Raw genomic sequence first — 23,309 nt, 5'->3', positions numbered from 1 at the left:
CCGTTCCAAGCAGCGACACAGGCGTCTTGACGTCACGCCCCCTGTGTCACTGTGCGGAGCCGCGGCTCACAGAAGAGCCGCATGAAGACTGGAGCCGCCCACTGAGGGAGCACCTACCTGCAGGTAAGTATAATTTTTGTTATTTTTCATGCACTTTTATTAATTGTATGTGGCTAATAAGTGGTTGGGGAGGTGTCGTGCTATACTGGGAGGGGGGGGGGAGTACTGTATATACTGTGTATGGGGCTATAATTGTTTTATACTGGGGGTGCTGTATATATTATACAGGGCTATAATTGTATACTGGGGGGAGTATTGTATATATTATATGGGGCTATAATTGTATACTGGGGGGAGTACTGTATATATCATATGGGGCATAATTGTTTTATGCTGGGGGGTGCTGTATATATTATATGGGGCTACAATTGTTGTATACGGGGGGGGGAGTACTGTATATATTATATGGGGCTATAATTGTAGTATACTGGGGGGGGGGTGCTGTATATATTATATGGGGCTATAATTGTTGTATACTGGGGGGGAGTACTGACTGAGCTTACCTTTTTAAGCTTAACGGTAATGAGCTACAGAAGTGGCCACCACAGTATATTTATGTTCTACTTTTCTGTGGGACATGTACATTATATTGCAACTCCCAATCAGACCTAGATTTCATACTGCATGGCATGTACGCAAAGTCAATACTACAATCAGATGCAAACAGTTCTAGAATCATTAAGTAAAAAACAACAGAAGTACAGGCGGTCCCTACTTACGGACAGCCGACTTATAGACGACCCCTAGTTAAAGACGGACCCCTCTTCCCACTGTGACCTTTGGTGAAGCTCTCTGGGTGCTTTACTATAGACCCAGACTGCAATGATCAGCTGTAAGGTGTCTGTAATGAAGCTTTATTGATAATCCTTGGACCCATTATAGCAAAGATTTTGAAACTCCAATTGTCACTGGGGCAAAAAAAGTTTTTGTCTGGAACTACAATTATAAAATATTTTCGACTTACATACAAATTCAAATTAAGAACAAACTAACGGAACCTATCTTGTATGTAACCCAGGTACTGCCTGTACTTAAAATCATACACATAGAGAAGAATCAACAATGCAAAGGATTTCCTTCTCATTTTTATGCCTCCATGATAAAGAGACTTCTTCTGCCTGTTGTGTAGCTAGGTACCTCTGCTGGGGAATCCAAAGCTGAGAGAGATAAAGCAGTAAGTGGGGGAACAAATCCTTTTTTTTCCCCTTTCCCCGTAAACATACATACAGTGGGTACAGAAAGTATTCAGACCCATTTCAATTTTTCAATCTTTGTTTTAATGCAGTAAATTGGTAACATGAAAAAGTTTTTTTTTTTGCCCATTAATGTACACTCTGCACTCTGCACTCTGCACCTCACAGCCTGTTGTGCGACGTGCCCATGAGGTGGAATTCAACATTAACTATGTTATCCAGAGTTTACCAGCTGCGCAGAGCGATTGTAGACTGCCAGATGTCAACTTCCACCAGAACTGGTAGTCAGGTCCGTCAGCTTCCTCAAGTCTACAATGAGGAGTGGACGTGGATGTCTGATATCTGTCAGGTGCTGAGTAACTTTGAGGAGTCAACACAGATGGTCAGCGGCGATGCCGCCATCATCAGCTTCACCATCCCGCTGCTTGGCCTGTTGAAAAACTCTCTGGTCAGCATGAAGTCAGAAGCTTTGTGCTCGTCACAAGAGACGGGGGAAGAAGATTCCCTTGTCGATAACCAAAGCACCCTCAGGTCTGTTTCTCAGCGCATATCGGAGGAGGTGGAGGAGGATGAGGAGGAAGAGGAGGAGAATGTTGGCGAGACAGCACTGCTCAGTCCTTCACTGTTCAGCGTGTATGGGCAGAAGAAGAGGAGTTGGAGGAGGAGGAAATGGACAGTCAGGCCAGTGAGGGGAGTGAATTCTTGGCGCATATGACAGATTTCATGCTAGGCTGCCTATCCCATGACCCTCGCGTTCAAAGAATTTATTCCAGCACCGATTACTGGGTATTCACTCTCCTGGACCCACGGTACAAGCAAAATCTTTCCACTCTCATCCCTGGAGAGGAAAGGAGTGTGAGAATGCATGAATACCAGCAGGCCCTGGTGCAAAAGCTGAAACAGTATTTCCCTTCTGACAGCGCTAGCGGCAGAGGGCGTACTTCTGTGGGACAAGTAGCGAGGGAGAGTAGGCGAGCAGGCAGCTTGTCCAACACTGGCAGGGGTACGCTTTACAAGGCCTTTGCCACTTTTATGTCACCCCAGCAAGACACTGTCACCTGTCCCCAGTCTCGGCAGAGTAGGGCTGATCTTTACAGAACGATTGTGAGGGAGTACGTAACTAACCATACCATCGTCCTAAATGATCACACAGCTCCCTATAACTACTGGGTTTCAAAGCTGGACATGTGGCACGAACTGGCGCTGTACGCCTTGGAAGCCTTGCTTGCCCTTCCACTAGCGTGTTGTCTGAGCGGGTTTTCAGTGTAGCTGGTGGCATCATCACCGATAAGCGTACACGCCTGTCGACTGACAGCGCTGACAGGCTGACGCTTATGAAGATGAATAAAGCCTGGATTTCTCAGGATTTCCATTCTCCACCAGGTGAAAGAAGCTCAACCTGAATAATGTATGCACTCCTCCTCCTCATTTTCCCCCTTCTCCTCCTCTTTGTACACTAAAGCAGAGGCAACTGGATATTTTTTGCCAGGGCCAACTGGATCCAGGTGTAGTACTCTATGTATTTAATTTTTCTGGAGGGCCACCTACCTGCTCCTCTGTTTTAAACAATTTTTGGGAGTGCCATATACAGGCACTCAATCTATCTAATTTTTCTGGAGGACCACCTACCTGCTCCTCTGGTTTGAAAACTTTTTTGGACTGCCACATACAGGCACTATCCAAATTTAATTGTCTCCATAGCAGTCTCCACACGTCATCTTTATAGCTGCCTCCACACGTTGTCTCCATTGCTACCTCCACACATCATCTCCATAGCTGCCTCCCAAAGTCATCCATATAGCTGCCTCCATACATCGTCCCCTTAGCAAACGAGCTGTGTCAGGCAGAATTTTGGGTTGTTTTCATGACTTCCACATCAAACTTGTTAACTTTTTCGCCACCCTGCTGTGTTATCCACAAAATATACTGGCAAACTTTTATCATTTACCGATATTATTTCAGCGCTTCTTGCGCATCTGTTTACAGTCCCCTCACCCGCCATAACCCAAACTTATAAGAACACTACTACACTTGATCTTATACAAAAGGTTCTTAGAAGTGCTGTTTGGGGAGGAGCCGAGAGACAGGGTCTTGGACAGGCGAATGCTCGCCTGGCAGCGGACCGCCAGCTCAATCCCAAGATCCAACTAACATAGTTTTAACTGCAGCACCTTTAATCTTCTAATACCTTACAGCCTCCATACATCGTCCCCTTAGCAAACGAGCTGTGTCAGGCAGTATTTTGGGTTGTTTTCATGGCTTCCACATCAAACTTGTTAACTTTGTCGCCACCCTGCTGTGTTATCCACAAAATATACTGGCAAACTTTTATCATTTACCGATATTATTTCAGCGCTTCTTGCGCATCTGTTTATATTCCCCTCACCCGCCATAACCCAAACTTATAAGAACACTACTACACTTTATCTTATACAAAAGGTTCTTAGAAGTGCTGTTTGGGGAGGAGTCGAGAGACAGGGGCTTGGACAGGCAAAAGCTCGCCTGACGCTGCCATACTGGAGACCTGAAATTTCAATCATAGAAGCAATATGGATGCCCATACTGTCACTCTTAATCATGGAAGTCGTCTCCATGGCTGCCTCCACATGCCGTCCCCTTATCAAACGAGCTGTGTCAGGCTCATTTTTCGGGTGTTTCACCAGATACGTTATGGAACTTGGTCACTATGTCGCCACCATGCTGTGTTATCGACTAAATATACCGTCAACCTTTTGTTCACATAGGAAATCATTTCAGCGCTTCTTGCTAACCTCCTTTGGTTCCTCTCTGCCACCCATTGGTTTGAAGCCTGAGTCCATTTAGGGTATGTCGCCATGACACTTTCTAGCCTGCCGCTGCCTCTGCATGCCGTCTTCTATAGTGTCAGGGTCAATTATTGGATGTTTTAGATGCTATCTAGCCTCATTCGGTCACTCTGTCTTCGCCATGCTGTTGCCCATAATTTTGGCATAATGGTGCGATTAAGCAGCCTCAGAGGCATCCATGCATGCTGCCCCTGCTGTTTCCTGTCCATTTCCATGGTGTTTCCATCATTTTCTGAGGTTTCCAGGTGTTTGCTCAAGTTTCCCTGTGCAGACCCTTGGTCCCCTTGAAAAATGCTCGAGTCTCCCATTGACTTCAATAGGGTTCGTTATTCGAGACGAGCACTCGAGCATCGGGAAAAGTTCGTCTCGAATAACGAGCACCCGAGCATTTTAGTGCTCGCTCATCTCTAGTCATAATAAATGAAACAGTTAGTCATCAGATAACATTATTCTGTGATCACTTGGATGGTATAATTTCTTTTTTATTGAGCATCTCTTCTGTGCATGAGGTATTATTTTGTCACTATGTCATATTGTGGTGGTATTAGTCAGTCATGATGCAGTGTGTGTATATAAGTCATGCGATTGGATTTGAGGGCATTGAGACTTGCTATGTGGGATGTGGAATTGTTGAGTATAAAATGTGGAACTTTAATAGCTGAAACGGCTTGTTGTAGGGTCTTATGGATGCCATGGCTAATGCTGGGGACATTGAAGTTGACTCTGGCGCTTTTACAGATCCAAGGAACAGTGTGACTGATACAAGGGACATTTTGATGACAGCATATTGGCTGGCATTAGTAATAATGTTGATGACCCTTAAATTAAATATAACTTATTCTAAGAGTGCTATGGCTAATATTGGGGGCAGTGTTGCAGACACTGAGGAAACTATGGATAGCACTGAGGGGAGTATAGTCAATTGGGGCATTTCTACTCATACAAGGGCACAATGCTTGATGCTGCTCCTGGGAACAGTGTGACAGAAAACTATGGCTTTCACTAAGGACTGTGTAGGGCACTGTTACTGATAGAAGGGGCGTTGCAGCTGATACAAGGGCACAGTGACTAATGCTGTGGGCATTCTGATTCTCTTGGACCATTGTGGAAGATATTTATGGCAATGTATTGTAGTTGATTAGGTTGTATTACGGATACAAGGGCACATTGGCTGGTGCTGGGGGCATTATGTCAGACACTAAGGACTGTGTAGGGCACTGTTATTGATAGAAGGGGCATTGTGGCTGATACAAGGGCTCAGTGACTAACGCTGTGGGCATTCTGATTCTCTCGGACCATTGTGGAGGACACTTATAACAATATATTGTAGTTGATTGGGTTGTGTTACGGATACTAGGGCACATTGGCTGATGCTGGGGGCATTATGTCAGACACTAAGGACTGTGTAAGGCACTGTTACTGATAGAAGGGGCGTTGTGGCTAATACAAGGGCACATTGACTAACGCTGTGGGCATTCTGATTCTCTCGGACCATTGTGGAAGATATTTATGGCAATGTATTGTAGTTGATTGGGTTGTATTACGGATGCAAGGGCACATTGGCTGATGCTGGGGGCATTATGTCAGACACTAAGGACTGTGTAGGGCACTGTACTGATAGAAGGGGCGTTGTAGCTGATACAAGGGCACAGTGACTAAGGCTGTGGGCATTCTGATTCTCTAGGACCATTGTTGGAAACATTTAAAGCAATGTATGGTAGTTAATTGGGTTGTATTACGGATACAATGGCACATTGGCTGAAGCTGGGGGTATTATGTCAGACACTAAGGACTGTGTAGGGCACTGTACTGATAGAAGGGGCATTGTAGCTGATACAAGGGCACAGTGACTAACGCTGTGGGCATTCTGATTCTCTCAGACCATTGGGAAAGACACTTATAGCAATGTACAGTAGTTCATTGGGTTTTATTACGGATACAAGAGCACATTGGCTGATGCTGTGAACATTATGATTCTCTTTGGGGACACTTTGCAGGTCAATGTTTGCAGGTCATTGTATCTGGCACGGAGGACATCATTGTGGCTCAGTGATACTCATACAATTTGTCCGCTGTGCCCTTCCCCATACCAATAATAAAGCCCCCTCTAGTCTCACACCCATTTGTAGTTGGCTTTCAGTTTCCTCGCAGCTCAGTGACAGGCTACTACAACAAAGGACTAAGCCACATAAAGTGTGAGTAGAGCTCAGCCAGGGATTTATCAGTATAGTCCTATGAACTCCAGCCTGCATAATGATAATTTGCAGGACTGGGGTGTGACCTGTCCGTCATAAGGGGTCGGGTGGGAGGTGTGTGGAGAGTTATATGAGAAGACAACAGGATGTTTCCTCATGAAGTAAGTGCATTCGTGTATGTGAGCAGCGGAGCTGACATGTTTTCTGTCAGGCAAGGAGCCTGTGTACAGGGGCGGGTGCAGCCTGTTTAGGGGGGCGGGGCCTGTGCTCCACAGCAAACAGGATTTGCATTCTGAGCTGGCTATGGTCATGTCCCTTCAACTTTCTTAGTGGTTGTTGCACCTACAGTTAGCAGACACAGATGTCATGTGAAAAGCCACATGCTCTTCCCTGCACACAGCCTCTCATTCTTCCCTGCCTTTGGTTAGCTTGTTGTGTGTGGCAGCTCACTTGCTTCCCATTGCATAATCCAGCCCCCCTCCTCATCCGTGCAAGTGATCAGAAAGAAATCTGGAGCGGTGTGACAGAAGAGCCAGGGGAAGAAAGCTGTGCGGAGGAAGGGATGCTGGCCTCACTACATCTCTCTATGTGGAGCTGCTAACTCTCCAGCCTGGGATATTCATGAGAGCGGCGCTGCTGCCAGGGAAGTCACTGCCACCATGCGAGGTAAGGGGGCACCTGGAGGGGACTTACCACTACTTTATCACTTTGTGGACTTGGATGACCTCAATGCATGTGACCCTCACATCACAGCATAGGCTATCTCTCTCATCACTAATTGTTTCATATGTTATGGTATCAATCAGGTGTTGTAGAAATCTACATCATATATCCCAGAACTAGTGCACAAAGTGTCCAATTCTCCCCCAATCTTCCCTGAGATTGCACTGTGTATGGCCATTAGAAGGAAGCAGGTTGTATCCAATCACTTACCTGGAGGGGATAGTCACTCAAGTTCATGTAGTGAGTGGCCGGTAAGTGTCTTTAAGAGGGGCTCGCTGAGTGCTCTGTAGGCTGGATCTCTCTCAGTTTGTGCATCCCAATTGAATGAGGCACTTCTTCCAGGTCACTGGCAGCATGATCTCTCCAAGCGGAGACATGTCCACTGGAGCGGTGTGTGTGCAAGGATGGGGGGACTGGAGACTTGGAACAATTAATAGAAAGCTGGAGTACTGGCTACTTATATCGCTGATGGCAATTATTGCACTTTGTGAGAAGCCCATAGTTTATGCACATCCGTTAATGCATAGAGGATGCTTTTGGTACATATCCCTAAAGAAAAAGTAAAGAAAGTGGATAGACGAAAAAAAAATTCACAAATCTTATCCAACAAAAGGTTCAGGCTAAACTTTCGCTTTATGTCATGTGTTATTTCCAACGACAGGTGTCCGTGACATAATACTGTTGCGTAAATAGTTACTGATACCGACCATAACCCAATTTCTTACACAGCGCTTATAATGGTGGTGACCTAACACAGTGCTATACCAGAGCGTATAAAGTATTTGTGTTTAATGACTTTTATTAAATGTGATAATCTGTTATTTTTAATCACTACATGAACATTATGAATTATAATCCACGTGTATCAATCACAGCTTTTTACATACCACTATGATATGATTTCAAAATGACGTGACATACAACGCCGTAGATATCTACTGACTGACTGAAGAGGGTTTGGTCAGATGTACGGACATTGGAGTGGGACCAATTAATATCATATAAAAATCATTATGTCGTAAGCCATAAAAAAAACTATTGGCACCTGAAGATTATTGGTCCCACACACTGTCTGGATGTGGATTTCTTTAGATAATGAAATCACCAGCCATTAGTATTAATGTACTTTACTATTATCAGGTGACTTTTTATACTCCAGAAAGTTGTTAGCTCCTAATTAAAAATCTGGGTCCCTCACTTATTTATTTCCTACCAGCACAATCACAATAGCTGCTAAAGATGCTGATCTGGCACTTATCTGTGGAATAATGCATACAAATTAGTGTGAGGTTGCTTAGTTGAAGGGATTTTGAAGCAATTATAGTAATAAAAAGGATATTTGGATTTAGTGATAATTGTATTTTTGTTGCTTGGCTAAGGAAAAAATGACTTGCCAAGGAGAGGGAAGGAAAATAGAAGGATGTTTCCAGTGGTCACTGCACACTTTAATTGCAGAGTTGCTGGATATGTTACCAGTTGAATATAAGTTTTGTCCTTGATCAATAGGATTGCAAGTAAATTGGTTGTCAAACTGCTGGACAAGATGAAAGATCTTCTAAGGAATAAGAAACCCAGGCAGATTTATAGGCAGGGGACTCTTTAATAAGTGCTTAGAGGGACAGAAGTTGTACTTCCTTGTGTCTAGCTGCAGATCTATACATATTAGGTGAGAACATTAATAGATATAGCTCATCGTCATTTTATCATATTATTCAAATGCCCAATATTATCCGGAATGGTTTCCTGTCATATTAAAGTTTGCTTGCGACAATTGCTCTTGTCTGATGTACCTTTCCATCCTCGCACAAATCTCTCTTTTTTGCTGTGTGCAATCAAGTGGATTGTATCAAAAGCTTTGAACTCGCATTCATCCACATTTTGATCTAGGGCCAACATCAAGGATTTTTTTTCATATCCAGTGGAGTTACATATACTGTAGAAGGCAAAATGTGATACTGCTTGTTATTGTTCCTTGTATTGCATTTTGCCCAACATCAATCATGACAGTTTCTTTGGCATCAAAGCCAAGTGATCATGTCTGAACTCCCCTGAATGGGAATGGTGAGAGAGATGTGTGGTATGGTAATAGGTAGACATGGAGAGATAATGTAACTCATTTACACTTCTGGGGGCAACCAATCCTGATCTCTGGTGAACCTGAGGTCCTTGGTGTTGAAAAGACGATGCTGGTTCACACTCCATTCCTAGATATGAATCATGGTTGTACTCATATTGGATGTCACCTATGTAGTACATTTATACTGACAGTGAACGTATATCGGGGTACGATTCCTTGGGTAAGATTGATAAACTATAAATATTTAGGAGAATATGAATACAAAGTTCTTATTGAAAAAAACTTATGACCTGGCCAATAGCCATTGACATTGCTTGGGAAGTTAGAGCTAGTTATATAAAGTATGCCCATGGTGATGATAAAATGAAATGAATAGTAACAAGTAGCTGTTCATAAATACTCAATAAAATAGTAAGTGCTCCATATATCAGCTGGTGTTTATTACATGTTATTTCACCATTCAGATTTTTATGATTCAAGAATTAGAATTTCCTTTGAAATACAACCGAAAGAGTGGAAACATTTGGTTAGGTAAACCTAATGTTGAGTTGTATCAGAACATAGTTTTTTCCGGTAAGAACAAGTACTGTGATTTTACATACGGACTGCAGGTAAACCGACACTATCATGGTAACTTAGAAAGCTACGATGTACATCTGTAAATTAATAATGAGTTTTTAAAGAATTAAGCTACATCTATCTATCTATCTATCTATCTATTTATGGAAGATGATATGGAAGACCTAGATTCATTTATTATGTAAGTCAAATATTTACATACATGAGACATGTAGGACGGCTCTCTCTACATCCAATTATCAAATTCCCTTTTAATATTATACAGTATCTGCACTGATGCCCTAGTGTCTGCTACATGGAGACATACGCAAATTAGTGTTTGATTGTTCAGGGCATTTGAGCGGAAGCTTAAGGATGCGTCTCTTGTTAGCTTAGTTTGGGTTGTGATTTATCAAAATCTATCTATATCTATCTACTGTATAGAGTTGATTGTTGGATTATACATGCACACTTGTCATACTTAATAGGATATGTCCCATATAATTTTATAGCAGCAACGAGAATTATAATATCTGTAAGCGATATTCTTTCCCCTTATCATGACCCCTAGTAAAGGTTGAAACTATAATAAGGATGGTGTCAGAATGTAGGGTCTTGTTTCCCGAGACTCTATATCTAGTATAGTTATATTTTCCTAAAGCAAAGAAGAATTCAATCTAAAAGCAAGTTTGCATAACACCTGAAAGTACAAGACAACCTAGATTAGTCACATTTTCTCCTTTATGTTGAAATCATTGTGTTCAAAGGCCTAGCATTCAGCTATCTTACAAACCCATACTCAATTAATATTTCTATTAAATGATGCTTTGGAAAACAGCCAAAACCAAGATGTATATCTTCTTAGCTATGACAAAACGTATCTGTTCTAATGTATCCCAGTCCGGCAGGATATAAAGAATATAATCCAGAAATAACACGGACCCTGATTAGTGTGATTTTTATAATGATTTCAGCACAACACTGCTCCAGTGAACAGCATTGTGGTGCATTCAATGTTGCACTCTGTCTGACAGCTTTAGCTAAACCAAGCGGATGTTCTCTAGTAATAGGGATGAGAACAAGGCAAAAACTCGACCATCATTATAGGGCCCTTGCAAAAAAATGGGAGCATTAGGATATCATTGTCACTCGCTCACTTTAATATACAGGCAAAACATATAAAGAATCTAAAATATAAATGTACTCATATTTATCTGCTTGTGATGTCATGTTAATGCAATGCATACATGTCATGTACTGTACGTACAATTACAAGTCTTAAGGTTGCATATTTATTTTGTGTTATTATGTGTTTTTATACTTTTTTTGTAAATTATGGTGGTAGATTCAATAAATAAAGTAAATACATAAAGTTGTGAACGATAAGAAATGTGGCTATTAATTAACTAAATTCTAAAATAATATCAGTTTTTTTTACATAGCTAATAGATGCCTACTAATTATGTGTATCCAGACTGTCACACACCTTTATCAGCCTCAGTGGATTGTTTGCTTTGCCCTGTTATCACTCCAGTATCCCTCACATGTAACCCTCTCAGTGCTGGTAATTCATAAAATCCCTTACTTCTCCAACTTATAGTGAAAAAGACACTTGCTTTTCCCTGTGTCCACTAGATAATGTATTCCTCCTCTGCACGGATTGAGTTGCATTTGTTATCACGTGAGAAGAGATAAGCAAGTGTATATAAATTTTATATGGAACTTGCATAATTAATACATCAACACATTAGTCATTTATAACATGGTTTCCCTCTACATTATTGTTCCAACAGCCAGTGTGTTATGTTCGTATGAGGTGAGGTATGTTACCAGTTCAGTTGGAAGTTTATAAGTATAAACAATTAATTGTGAAGGTAAAATAATAGACAATTTTTAAAATATGTATTTTTTCTAAGTTTAGTGGCAAAGTCATAAAGAGACGTTGGGAGCTGAGACGTCTATTCCTGGGAGAAGTCTATTTAGTGTTGTTATTATATTCATTAATTATATAAGTCTTCCAATTATTCTTAAAAACTACTATATGAGTTGTATAAAAGTTGGCGCCTTTGTTCTTTTTTTATGGCTGGACATTTCAAACACAACTGATGAGCATCAAATGAAAGTGTCTTTTGCTGCCAAATAAATCAATTTGTTTCTTTCAAATAAAGCAGTGAATTCACCCTAGACAAGACTTGTGCTCTCAAACTGAAGGATGTCTGCTTTGTAGCTAAAGACAAAGGAAGCACACAGGAATAAATATTGATTGAACTAATCATCTGATGAATAGGAATGAGCTTAACCAGTACACCATTATAATGGGTTGTGTTAACTAGCCCCTTGCGTGGCCCATATGCTGCCCTTTCAACCCATGACCCCAGTCATTCAGTGTATATTGAGAGAAACCACAGGTGTTATAACGGCATCTTGGGCAAATGAAGCTAAATAAAACAGTTGTGTAAATAACAGACAATGGGATAGTTACACTCAGTTCTTCTTCGAACAACATGATGGGCAGACAATGGCATAGACATGGGCATGGCGATCAGACCATGACTGTGTGACAACCTCTTTCAGAATCAACTCCGTAAATGAACACTTCCAGACTGGCTCAAAATACATTGTCTGGACCAATGAGCAACCAAGTTATTACTCTGTTTGTTGTCTGGAGACTTAATGATGGCCTTTCTCAAAGACACAAGGCTGAAGAACTTTCTGAGCCTACATAATTATGTATGTTTTCTGTGTTAGTTGTCTTTTTACGTTAGTGCTATGGCATCACGAGTGCAACATAAACGTGGCCTGAAGACCAATTTTATATGCTTAACAGCAGACATTCTTTATTGTGGGCTTTAGTATTAAAGTATAATACATGGAATGTCTAACCAAAGCATTAGATGCTCTGTGAAGGTCGTGTTTTACTGCTATCTGCCAGAGGGTAACCTTTACAGTTACATGTCTACCACTTGTTCATGGCTAGTGTTTTCACGTGTTGGTGCAGTTGTAATTCTCTAAGAGTTGATGGTCTGAAGTGTTAGAAATGAGAGGTCAAGTTGCTTGGAAACCCTTTCTTTGTAGAAGGACACGAATGCCGCTCTATATTAGATTATGTGTAAACTAGCCATGGTCCATTGCACAATGTAAATAGTCATATACAAGGACAATCATTTTTATAATAACATTAAACAAAGATTAATACATGAAACACATTTATGGATACACTTTTGATTTTACAATTTTTAGAATATTTGGAAATACTCGCTCAATTATATGGCTTCAAGGTAACATACTTTAAAAGCCTATACCGTACATGTTCCGTCTACTTTAATCAAGTCTTCTTTGTTAATTAAATAAAATGAATATCACTTTAAGATCTATTTATGCTCATTCTGTCATTTCATTTTCCGCATACAAGAAGCTACATATTATATAATGTTTTTCAATCTCTGTGAGAATTTTTTAGAAAACTTCTTATAGAAACCACTACCATGACCTGACTCCTGACATTGGTCCATGACACCTTAAGGCCTAAACAGATCCTATTGTTTAGATGCCTGGGGAACACTTGAAGCCACAGGTTGGGATCCCTGTTAATGTATTATATACAAAGCAATGATTTTAAGTTCGGCTTGTAGAATGCTACTAAATTTCAAGAAATTGGTCACTGAAATTCATCCAGACACTGCCCATTTACTGTACACCAACCTATGCTGCTCTTCTGTCATTTTCTATGATACTTAGAAATTGTATGGTCTACAGAACAGCACTCCAAACTTCAGAGTACAGAGAAATTTCCTGCCAGGCATATTTTTTCATCTATGATCCAGAACTACTACTATTTTGTGAAATGTATCACAATTCAGTCAATGGGGGTCATTTATCATTAGTCTGGACATTTGTGTGTGTCTTTTTTTCAGGTTTTGCACTTGTTTGATTCATTTTAAAGGGTGATATATCAGACAGCTGAGTCTTTGGGTTTTTTGCAATTTTTATCACACAAAAGTCACAAATTCTTCTCCAATTCCTTCTGAACTTTGCCTATGCCTGCTAGGAACTGGAGTTTATATGCTCCAAGTAGCAACCTTTTTTACCTGCAGATTGTTGAAAAATTGTGACTCTATATTTGAATTCTAAAGATAGATCAGGTACAACACTGAAAAACTCTGGCACTGTTACATTTGAGCCAAAAAGGGGCAGTATAAAAGCCTAGGGAGGAATTGCAAATAGAAGGGCTGTGTAAACTTAAGTTTAATCTAGAAACTATTTGATATATGTGATGTATTGCCCAGGCAATAAAAATACACTTCATCTTCAATCTCAGCCTATAGTATTAGAGTCTGTGTATCATTTGCATCTCAAGCTGGCAATTTACACCTTGGTGATCTCATCTCAAGTACAGGCAGTCCCCTACTTAAGGACACCCGACTTACAGACAACCCATAGTTAGAGAGGGACCCCTCTGCCCACTGTGACCCCTCTGGATGCTTTATTATAGTTCCAGACTGCAACAATCTGCTGTAAGGTGTCTGTAATAAAACTTTATTGATAATCCTTGGTCATATTACAGCAAACATTTTGAAACTCCAATTGTCACTGTGGCAAAAGAAAAAAAATTGTCTAGAACTTCAATGATAAAATATACAGTTTCGACTTACTTACAAATTCAACTTAAGAACAAACCTCCGGACCCTATCTTGTATGTAACCCAGGGACCCGTGTATGGAATTTCTTGCCTTTCATTATTTTCAATATATTAGGCAGTTATCTTTAATATCTTAATATAAGACTGAAAAAGCACAGAATTTCTTGTTATACAAGGATGAGACCAAAAGAACATTCTTCGTAGAATCCATGTTCCTTAAAATGACCACAATGTAATGCATTGATTGGCTCATGTTTGAAACTGTTAACGTTATTTATGCTGGTTTAGTTCTAGGAAATAGCCTGAAGGGTGAGATTATTATAAAGTTTATTCATTTAGAATTTTACATCATTTGAACAAACCAAGAAAAACTATTCAAATCTTGAATATTTGTAGATGTTTGGTGCTATATGTGTATGTGTGCTATTTGCTTGACATTTACACTAACATTTCTTTAATATGCTAATGTACACGGTGGTGCGCTAATAGCAAAACCATGTCGCCATTAGAGCAGGAGAGAAACACCATACGTCTAAGTGCATTAACCAGCTAAACCTGTGAAGATGCAACACATCCATGTAATGCAAGTCATTTGTGTTTTATGGCTCTTCCCAAGAGCACTGATGTTTATATGCTTCTGTAACTTGCTGGTGAGAAATTCCAGCTATTGATTTTACTTCTGCTTCTCCGTTTCCATCACTTCTGAGTTTCTTAACCTTCTAGAGTACCCCAAAAGGTCAGATTTTAAGGATATTCCTCTATGGTCAGAAGTGTAGTAATTGCTATGTTAGTCAATTATTCTTATCTATAGGTATTGTTCAACTACCTCCAGATAGAAGCCCATAGAAGCCCATGGTTAAGTAACATTATAATGTTACTTTACTGTACAGAAATTATTATTATTTCGACAGCAGGAGCCATTTTCTTATCAAAGGTCTAGTAAGAAAAATAACTGAATTTGATTTCTGATATGAACTATATGACACTACACATTTATAATAAACTGAATGAATCCCAACTCTCAGTATATATTGGCTTAGATCAGTCTGCAACCTTACCCCGTTATCCCTGGATGGAAGAGTTTGCTATTTCTTCTTCTTTTTATCTCACATCGTACTTAGAGAAAGAGAGTTGTGGCCAGAATTAGCTAGACCTCCTCAGGTTGTTCAGAATAACCTGCTGGTAAATATTTTCGGCAATAATTTTGTAAACTATAACCTTTATCCATTTGTGCCATGTTTGTGTTTTAAGAGAATCAGCATAGTCTGCTGCACAAAGTGTCACAGCCCTTGTTATCTTGAAGGTGGTCCTTTACTTATTCATTTAGGTCTGGTTTCTTAGATGACCATATATTTTAGATATTTGTTATTCGGTTCTGTTACATGTAGGCTATAAAGATTGAGGGAGCTGTCACAAATCCCAGTTTTGTTTTGGTTTTTAATGTAATTCTTGAGCCAAAACCAATCTTGTATCATACAATCATGTGTTTTTTTTACCTATTCTCTTTTTATGATCTAAATATGACTTGAATTGCACAAACTGCATTTAAAAACCTGTGTACCGTTACGTTATAGGTTGTAACATTACCTTAATATTCATGGTGACAAATTGAGTGGTCCCTGGTATCTATAAGTAGGACAACCATATAGATTTTTGATATATATCCATGGATATAAATCTATTTTGATCCTTCCCTAAACACCATTACCAAAATCTCTCTTTAGCCTTTGAGGTCATAATGTTTGGAATATTGTAACATAGATTTCAAAACATAAATGGCAAAAAAAAGGGACATCATTGAAACATAAAATCTACCTATATGGTACTTCTATTAAATAAGGCGTCCATGCTCATTAGATTGAAGTAATCTAGATAATTTTTCAATTGCATTGGCCCTAAAGACATTCTGTACACATCTGGCTGAAGTAAAGGTGCATGATATTTTAGTAGAGCTGAGGACATGAGTATTAGCCAACTGCTCTGGCGCTTCTTATCTCCAAGGTTTAGTGCAAGAGATATCCATCTTGTCTGACTCAAGACACAGTAGTGGAGTAGAGGTCTATCAGACTTAACAAATATTAGCACCATAATAAAAAGTCTGGGACGGATCTAACAATGACACGATCAGATTGTTTGATGCAAGAGAAGTGTTATTTATAACAAATTGCACATTTTTAACAATTTGTTCGACTCTATAAAGTTCAATTATATTTGAAAGCAGAATATAAGATTGTTAGATATTCATCAACTTTAACTCTGCATACAGAAATTCAAGAAGTCACCTCTAAACCTCTGATCTATTAATTCCCATATAAATGCCACCCACTGGCTCATGCTATAGGACTGTGGTGTGTTACATATACTGCAGCTTCATCCAAGGTGGTAGATATACCAAATATATAAAAGGAAGTTGCAGAACAGTCTCAGTTGTGTTGCTTGAAAAATATCCTGCACTGACGTGAGCTGATAAACCTTTATCTAATAATATTTTTATTTATATGTATGGTGATTCTGAGAGTAAAACTGAAAGTGATATTATGGTGAATGTTTAATTTCAATGACTTTGCATACTTATATACTTAATAAATATATAATTAAAATACATTATGAATGTCTATTATTGGCTCTTTTATGAAGGCATTGAATTTCAATATTATGACATAGAGGCTTTAAACAGAGGGGTTCCCCACCTCATTACCCAGAATGCAGAATTGCTGCATTTGCTATGAATAATCATTTATTCCAATTCCTGGCAATACCATAATCGTAGATTTGTAGTGCTCAGTTTATCATTAAGTAGGTTCCAGTCTGAAATCTTATTTCATGCCCAGGTTCATGGTTTGCCACACAGTTTCCGGACTGATCACCAAACTGGTTCCAATCTGAATGTTGTGTAATCTGATGAGAAACTCCTTTTAAACAATCTAGATAGTCTGTATAAGCTCTTTCACATTGGCATTGGTGCTCAGCTTCAGTTGCACATCCATTGCATTTCGTCTCCATTGTGTCTCCGTTTTTCTACCATTTTGTCTCTGTGTCCGGTAAAAAAATCTGAAGGTTTAACATTGCTTTGAAAACATAACACCTGGTAGTTTTTCAGCCTCAGTGAAAAAAAGCGGATGTTTTATCAGTTTTTTTGCGGCCCCATAGACTTCTATTGCCTTCCGTGATGCGCATCTGTGAAAAAATAGGACATGTTCATAATTTTTTCCAAGGACAACAGATCAGTGAAAACACCCATAGAAATAAATGGCTCCATGAGACATCCGTGGAAATCACTGAACCACGGATGTGAAAAACAACGCCAATGTGAAAAAACCCTAACAAACAGCCAGTTGAAGTAATAATAAGTAGCATGCAATAATTTGACCACCCATGTGTCAGCTAATTTCCCAATGCCATTAGTAACATTAATGACTGGATTTTCTTCTTGAATACAGTGCTATACAATTGCTACATAAAATTCTGTAGTATCTCCAGCTATGACTAACTAGTTTAAAACTCAGAGTAACAAAGGATGGGGTATGCTGCCTCTCCATCTGTTGCTTCCCATAATGTCGTGTAACACATCATATGATGAGCAAAGTTCATCAACAGTTAGAGCTTTATTAATTGGCTTCCATTGTTTTAATTGGCATCGTTCACTATCCTAAATGAACAGTTACATCTTTGTTCTACAGTCAATAACGTTGAAGAACTCTTCACATTTTTTCAGATACAAATGCCTTATAATATTTAGTGAAAGCAAAAACGAAAACTATAAATTATGTATCTCATTATTCTTCCCTTGGAGACACGTCCCATAAAACATATTTTCCAGATCACCAGTTTCATTCCCTGACCACTTTTTGTAAGTGGAAGGGATGTTATAAATATTATCTGGAAATAGAATATTAATCTAATTAATTTGCTAAAAATATCATAACTGTGCATACCTGATGTTATGCAAGGTGTTCACAGCAGCGGCATCATGTATGTTTATATTTTAATTTTGTTGTAGAAAAATAAATTAGATTTTTTTTTTATCAAAGTAAGGGTATGTTTTAGTATAATTTGAATATGATAGACAATAATTTCCATTGACTGTTCTATGTTTCAATAACCTTAGAACATATAGCATATAGGAAAGGTTATAGTTATAGTTACTTATGCAGCTGAATTATTTCTGGGGAAGATTAAAAAAATATATATACTGTATGAAACCTGTCTGTTGTGCAACCCATGGTCCCATTGATTACAGTGTTGACTTGGTTGAAAGTGCCTGCAACCAGGTGTCAGTCTGTCGATAAATACAATTGTCACTGCATAGGTCTTGGCGTTCATTGTGAAACCGGAAAACATTTTTATAGTCTTTGAATATTTTGTGTTTTAAAAAGAGCCAAACAAGATTAGATTGGTCTTAAAGTTTGTGTATTTAATAAAAAAAAGTCTTGTGACCAGAGCTTTGTAACAATATGTAATCCCATAGTGGTCAAGCAACCTTGTTAGTAACAGTATATACTTATTGTCTGACAATTCCTGTCAGATCCAATGGCATTGTACTGCCTTTTATGGAATCATAGGGTGTAGCAATTTTTTAATGCAAGATACTTTGTGTATACTGTAGTACACTTAGCTGCGCAATTTTTCAGCACTCTTCATATGTATTGCCCCAGAGAGTTTAAGCAGAGCATTTCTGTTGGCTATAACTATTGAGATCCCAACCTGGTTTTCTTACAAATGATTAAACCCTGGTAATCTTTATTCAGAAAAATATACAATACTGATAATTATGTTAATTAGGTGACATTTACAGAGCAAACATGATTCTTACACTTAAGGAACAAAGATTGATTTTGCTTCGTGTATTATGTGTATAATGGAGACATTTTTAGACTGTATAAAAATAAGTAAAACCTTGAAGCAATTGTAAAATGTAGTAGAAATGTTAAACTTCAGTGGTAAAAGTCAGCGAAAATGAATTGAAATAATGATCTCTCTGGGGATGATTTATCAAATAATGTTCCTGGTTCATGCGGCCAGATACTTGAATTGGAGTTGCAGCAGGAAGTCCTGTGTTACGCTGCGGCAGAGTTTGATTAATCACCCTTGGTGACTATGTACAGAGAAAAGATGAAAAGGAGGCTACAGTTGTGCAACATATCAGTTATGTTGCAGACCATAGACGTAACTTACTGATAGAATATTTGGCATGATAAACATTCTATAATTTCTACTAAAGTATATATTTAAATATTTCTTACATACATGGTAGACTTGGCATTTTTATATTATTGCCGGTCTGCTTTCATCCACAGGGTCATTATACTTGTGGACACATACGAGCTCACCTCTCATTCCAACATGCTAAGTGAGGCATGGACCACCCCTCTGCATGGGCATGGGCAAGTCCAGCCAAGCTCAAAACACATTGATTTCTTTATTGAAGCATAGTAGCAATATACAATATCCACTCTGACAAGTATATGAGGCCAACGTGTTTCAGACAGTAGCCCTGTCCTTAATCATAGCTAATACTTGTGCCAGCCATTGGTCCAAAAGTCAAATGAAGCATGCCCACATTGTTCCTCTGTCTCTTTTTGTGGTGTTAAGGTACAGCACAACAACTATATAACATAGAGCAGTTATGGAAAACCTTTTAGAGACCAAGGGGGGGATTTATCATACGACGGTGCTCGTGCCAACTTATTTATTGCATAGTATCAACATGTCTTTCTGCATCTGAGGTACCCAATACTATTGGAAGAAGGAGTGGAAAACCAGATTATGATTGTGGCTTCGCTCTGGGCCCCCAAACAGCAAAAAAAGAATTATTATTATAATCATGAGCCCAGAGCAGGAGCACCAACCCACTCCACACTTTCTCGCCTTTAATAATTCCTTTTTATATAGCACACACAGATTACGCAGCACTACAAAGAGCTAGCCAAATCATTCCCTGTCCCCAATGGGGCTCACAATCTAATCAAACTACCAGTATGTTTTTGGAGTATGGGAGGAAACCAGAGAACCCAGAGGAAACCCACACAAACATGGAGAGAACATACAAACTGGTTTCAGATGTTGACATGGGACTTGAACCCAGGATTCCAAGGCTGCAAGGCTGTAGTGCTAGCCATTAAGCTACCATGCTGCACCACTAAGCCACCTTGCTGAAGTCCCAGGCAGCACATGATGTGTTGTTATAAAATAGTGCTAGTGCTGAGCATGGTACATTGTGAGCTGTCTGAGACAGCAGGAAAATACTTTAGCAAACTGTGTTCTTGAGTGAAGGCCTGGGAGCCCACACTGAGGTTTGCCATCACAGACATAGCTTGTGTATCATCATCATCACCATCATAACTCTTTGTCCCATCATCAGTCTCCTAACAGCTGGGATTGACAGAATGCATCCCACAGCATAAGTTCAGTTTAAAGCCAACTCAGGTCTAAACTATTAAACCCCTTCAATAATAATTGGGTAATTAAGTGTTTAAAACAAAGATAGAAAGCCCTTTCTCCTCTTATCATATACTCCTTCATTATAAAAAATGTAACAAACAGTAAAGAAATGCCTTTTTTTTAATCAATCTTATATATGTGGTCCCCAAAATTGTGCTATGAAATAATACACACAGATACGTATGCAAATGGAAAAGTTTTATGGCTGTTGTGAGCAAAAGATTTATTCATTTAGCCTGAAAAATGCACTCTTAAGACCAACACTAGACCAATCACAAATGCTTTCAACTCCTGAACATCTATCCTAAAAATTACAGTAAAAATATCATACATATTACTATGGGCCTTACTAATGGTTTCTTATCACAAACACTGTAAAATACTGTATAACTGTTGTATTGTGGTGAGACAGACCCAGTCACCCTTCCAATTAGCAGAGCTATAATTCCTAATATGGGAATAATGTAAATATTCTTAGTTTAAACAATAGGTATTAGACTTAAATATAGATTACAAGGAGACGCTGGATATTAATGGATATACTGTTATCCCATGCTGTTTGTGTTGATGAGTGAGTGTGTGAGAAGTTGAGCCCATAAAACCATCTTCAGATGATTACTTTGATCTGGCATGTTTATAATTGATTTGGTCTTCATCTTGTGTTTCTATCTGTTGCTTTCATTAATGTATAATTGCAACATCTATTATATATATATTCATATATATATATATATATATTATATAGAATATTTCACGTTTCTACTTTGCCTTCTGTATGTAACTGCCATTGCATATTGCACAGTAAAGAACATGAGAATTATGCAGCTGAATGCCCATTTAATCCATGGCCCATGAACAGTAATATAGAAGCAGATGGGTGGTTCACTGTGGATTAATTATGTCAGCAGGGGGGAGCTGCGAGCAGCAAAAGTCATGTACACAATCAGTCAAAATACAGAGAAAGTCTCCATTCATACTCAACCTAGGATAGCGTAGAGTCTGTCTTTCTCAGTTGTGTTGGTCCATTTTCTTTCAGACAAATGATTTCAAGAGCATAAACTATGCTAGATTTCCTTGACATAAATTATTCCATGTATAATTATAAGGGGTTGTGTAGAGGACTACAAATTTTGTAAAAGAGACAGAATGTATCAAAACACAGGCAGTCCTCGACTTAAGGACACCCGACTTAAAAACGACCCCTAGTTACAAACGGATCTCTCTGCCCACTCTGACCTCTGGCGCAGCTCTCTGGATGCTGGTAATTTACTGCACTTTAGCCCCTGGTATGAGTGAGCAATTGAAAGCTGTCTGCAATGGAGCTTTATTGTTAATCCTTGTTCCCTTGTCAACCCATATTTTTCTAAATCAAATTGTCACAGGGACGAAAAAGAATTTGTCTGTAGTTAAAAATATACACAGAATATACCCATTCCTACTTCCATACAAATTCAACTTAATAACAAGCCGATAGACCCTATATATGCTGTAAAGTTGTACTCTGTGATGGGGTATTTTATTTGTATATGTCCCCAGCATACAGAATATGATGGGACTATATGAATAAATATTATTATTATGAGCCTATTTTGTACAAAACCCAGGAACTGTGTGTAAATATATTAGAACGAACTTTAAACACAGGAATACTATTTTTGATGAGACAAATGAAACGAAACAATTATTGTAAGGAGAAGAGTAAACACCAGAGTAAATATTGTAGCACTTGTGATGGTTTTATTGTAGGCAATACTCACCTTTGTTACTGTCATTCTAACACTTACAATGTCCCCTTCAATCATTTTTTGTGGTTGTGTCACAACACATAATGCATGGCAGTAAATGCCTGCTTAGCCCATCAGCAATTACCAGACTAGGAGGACTAGTGATTGACTAGGAGGAGCATTTCCAGCCATGAATTCTGAGACTGGATGAGGTAGTAAATACCACCATGGATCCGATACATTTTGGAATGGCAGAATGAGTAATGCCTATTTTATTCTTTTAACCAATCTCGGCCCATGTACAAAGCATTATATCCAGTCGGACAACCCCTTTAATAATATTATATGCAACAATAATAGTCAATAATAGTAAAGCAACCTAATGCTCCATTTAATTTCTGAATATATGACATATTTAATATATTTCTTATTTAATCTCATAATTGATTCCATAATATTCTTTACAGCTTCCCTATCAGTATTCACATGCTGTTTTATGACAGTCTGTGTCTGCTACTCTAGTAAATAGTGTACAATATTTTATTGATGGATAGATCTTCTAGTATTGGAATATAGTTTACTATAATAAATCTATTCATATACTGTACTGGAAACTTGTTGTATGGTTTAAATACCATTGCTGGTAGTCTTTTACAAAATAAATATCTTATTCTACAAACAATTCATATCTTTCAACCAACAAATAAAATTCAAGATGTTAAAAAAAAATCTACAAGAGGGAATGAGTGATTAAGACAATTCTACCATATGGCTCGTAATCTGCATTATGGTACACAGATCTGTAGTTAAAACCTCCGGAATTGCAATTACTGCTTATGCATAGCAGCCTCCATCATTATTAAGCTAACATGTT

The 23,309-nt window shown here is 38.8% G+C and overlaps 1 protein-coding gene across 1 annotated transcript in view; it reads left to right on the top strand.

Annotated features, from left to right (window-relative positions):
- The first annotated feature begins 6,550 nt into the window (after positions 1-6,550).
- RORB (RAR related orphan receptor B) overlaps positions 6,551-23,309 on the top strand; it is a 155,455-nt gene continuing 138,696 nt past the window's right edge. Inside the window, exon 1 of the mRNA XM_072150943.1 lies at positions 6,551-6,939. Coding sequence (XP_072007044.1) covers positions 6,933-6,939 — 7 coding nt within the window. The 5' untranslated portion in view covers positions 6,551-6,932. The remainder of the gene's footprint in view (positions 6,940-23,309) is intronic.

The sequence above is a fragment of the Engystomops pustulosus genome, chromosome 1 (assembly GCF_040894005.1).
Source record: "Engystomops pustulosus chromosome 1, aEngPut4.maternal, whole genome shotgun sequence".
In the NCBI taxonomy this organism is placed as follows: domain Eukaryota; kingdom Metazoa; phylum Chordata; class Amphibia; order Anura; family Leptodactylidae; genus Engystomops; species Engystomops pustulosus.
The sequence above is the reverse complement of the archived record's forward strand: the minus strand, read 5'-3'. Positions and strand labels throughout refer to the sequence as shown.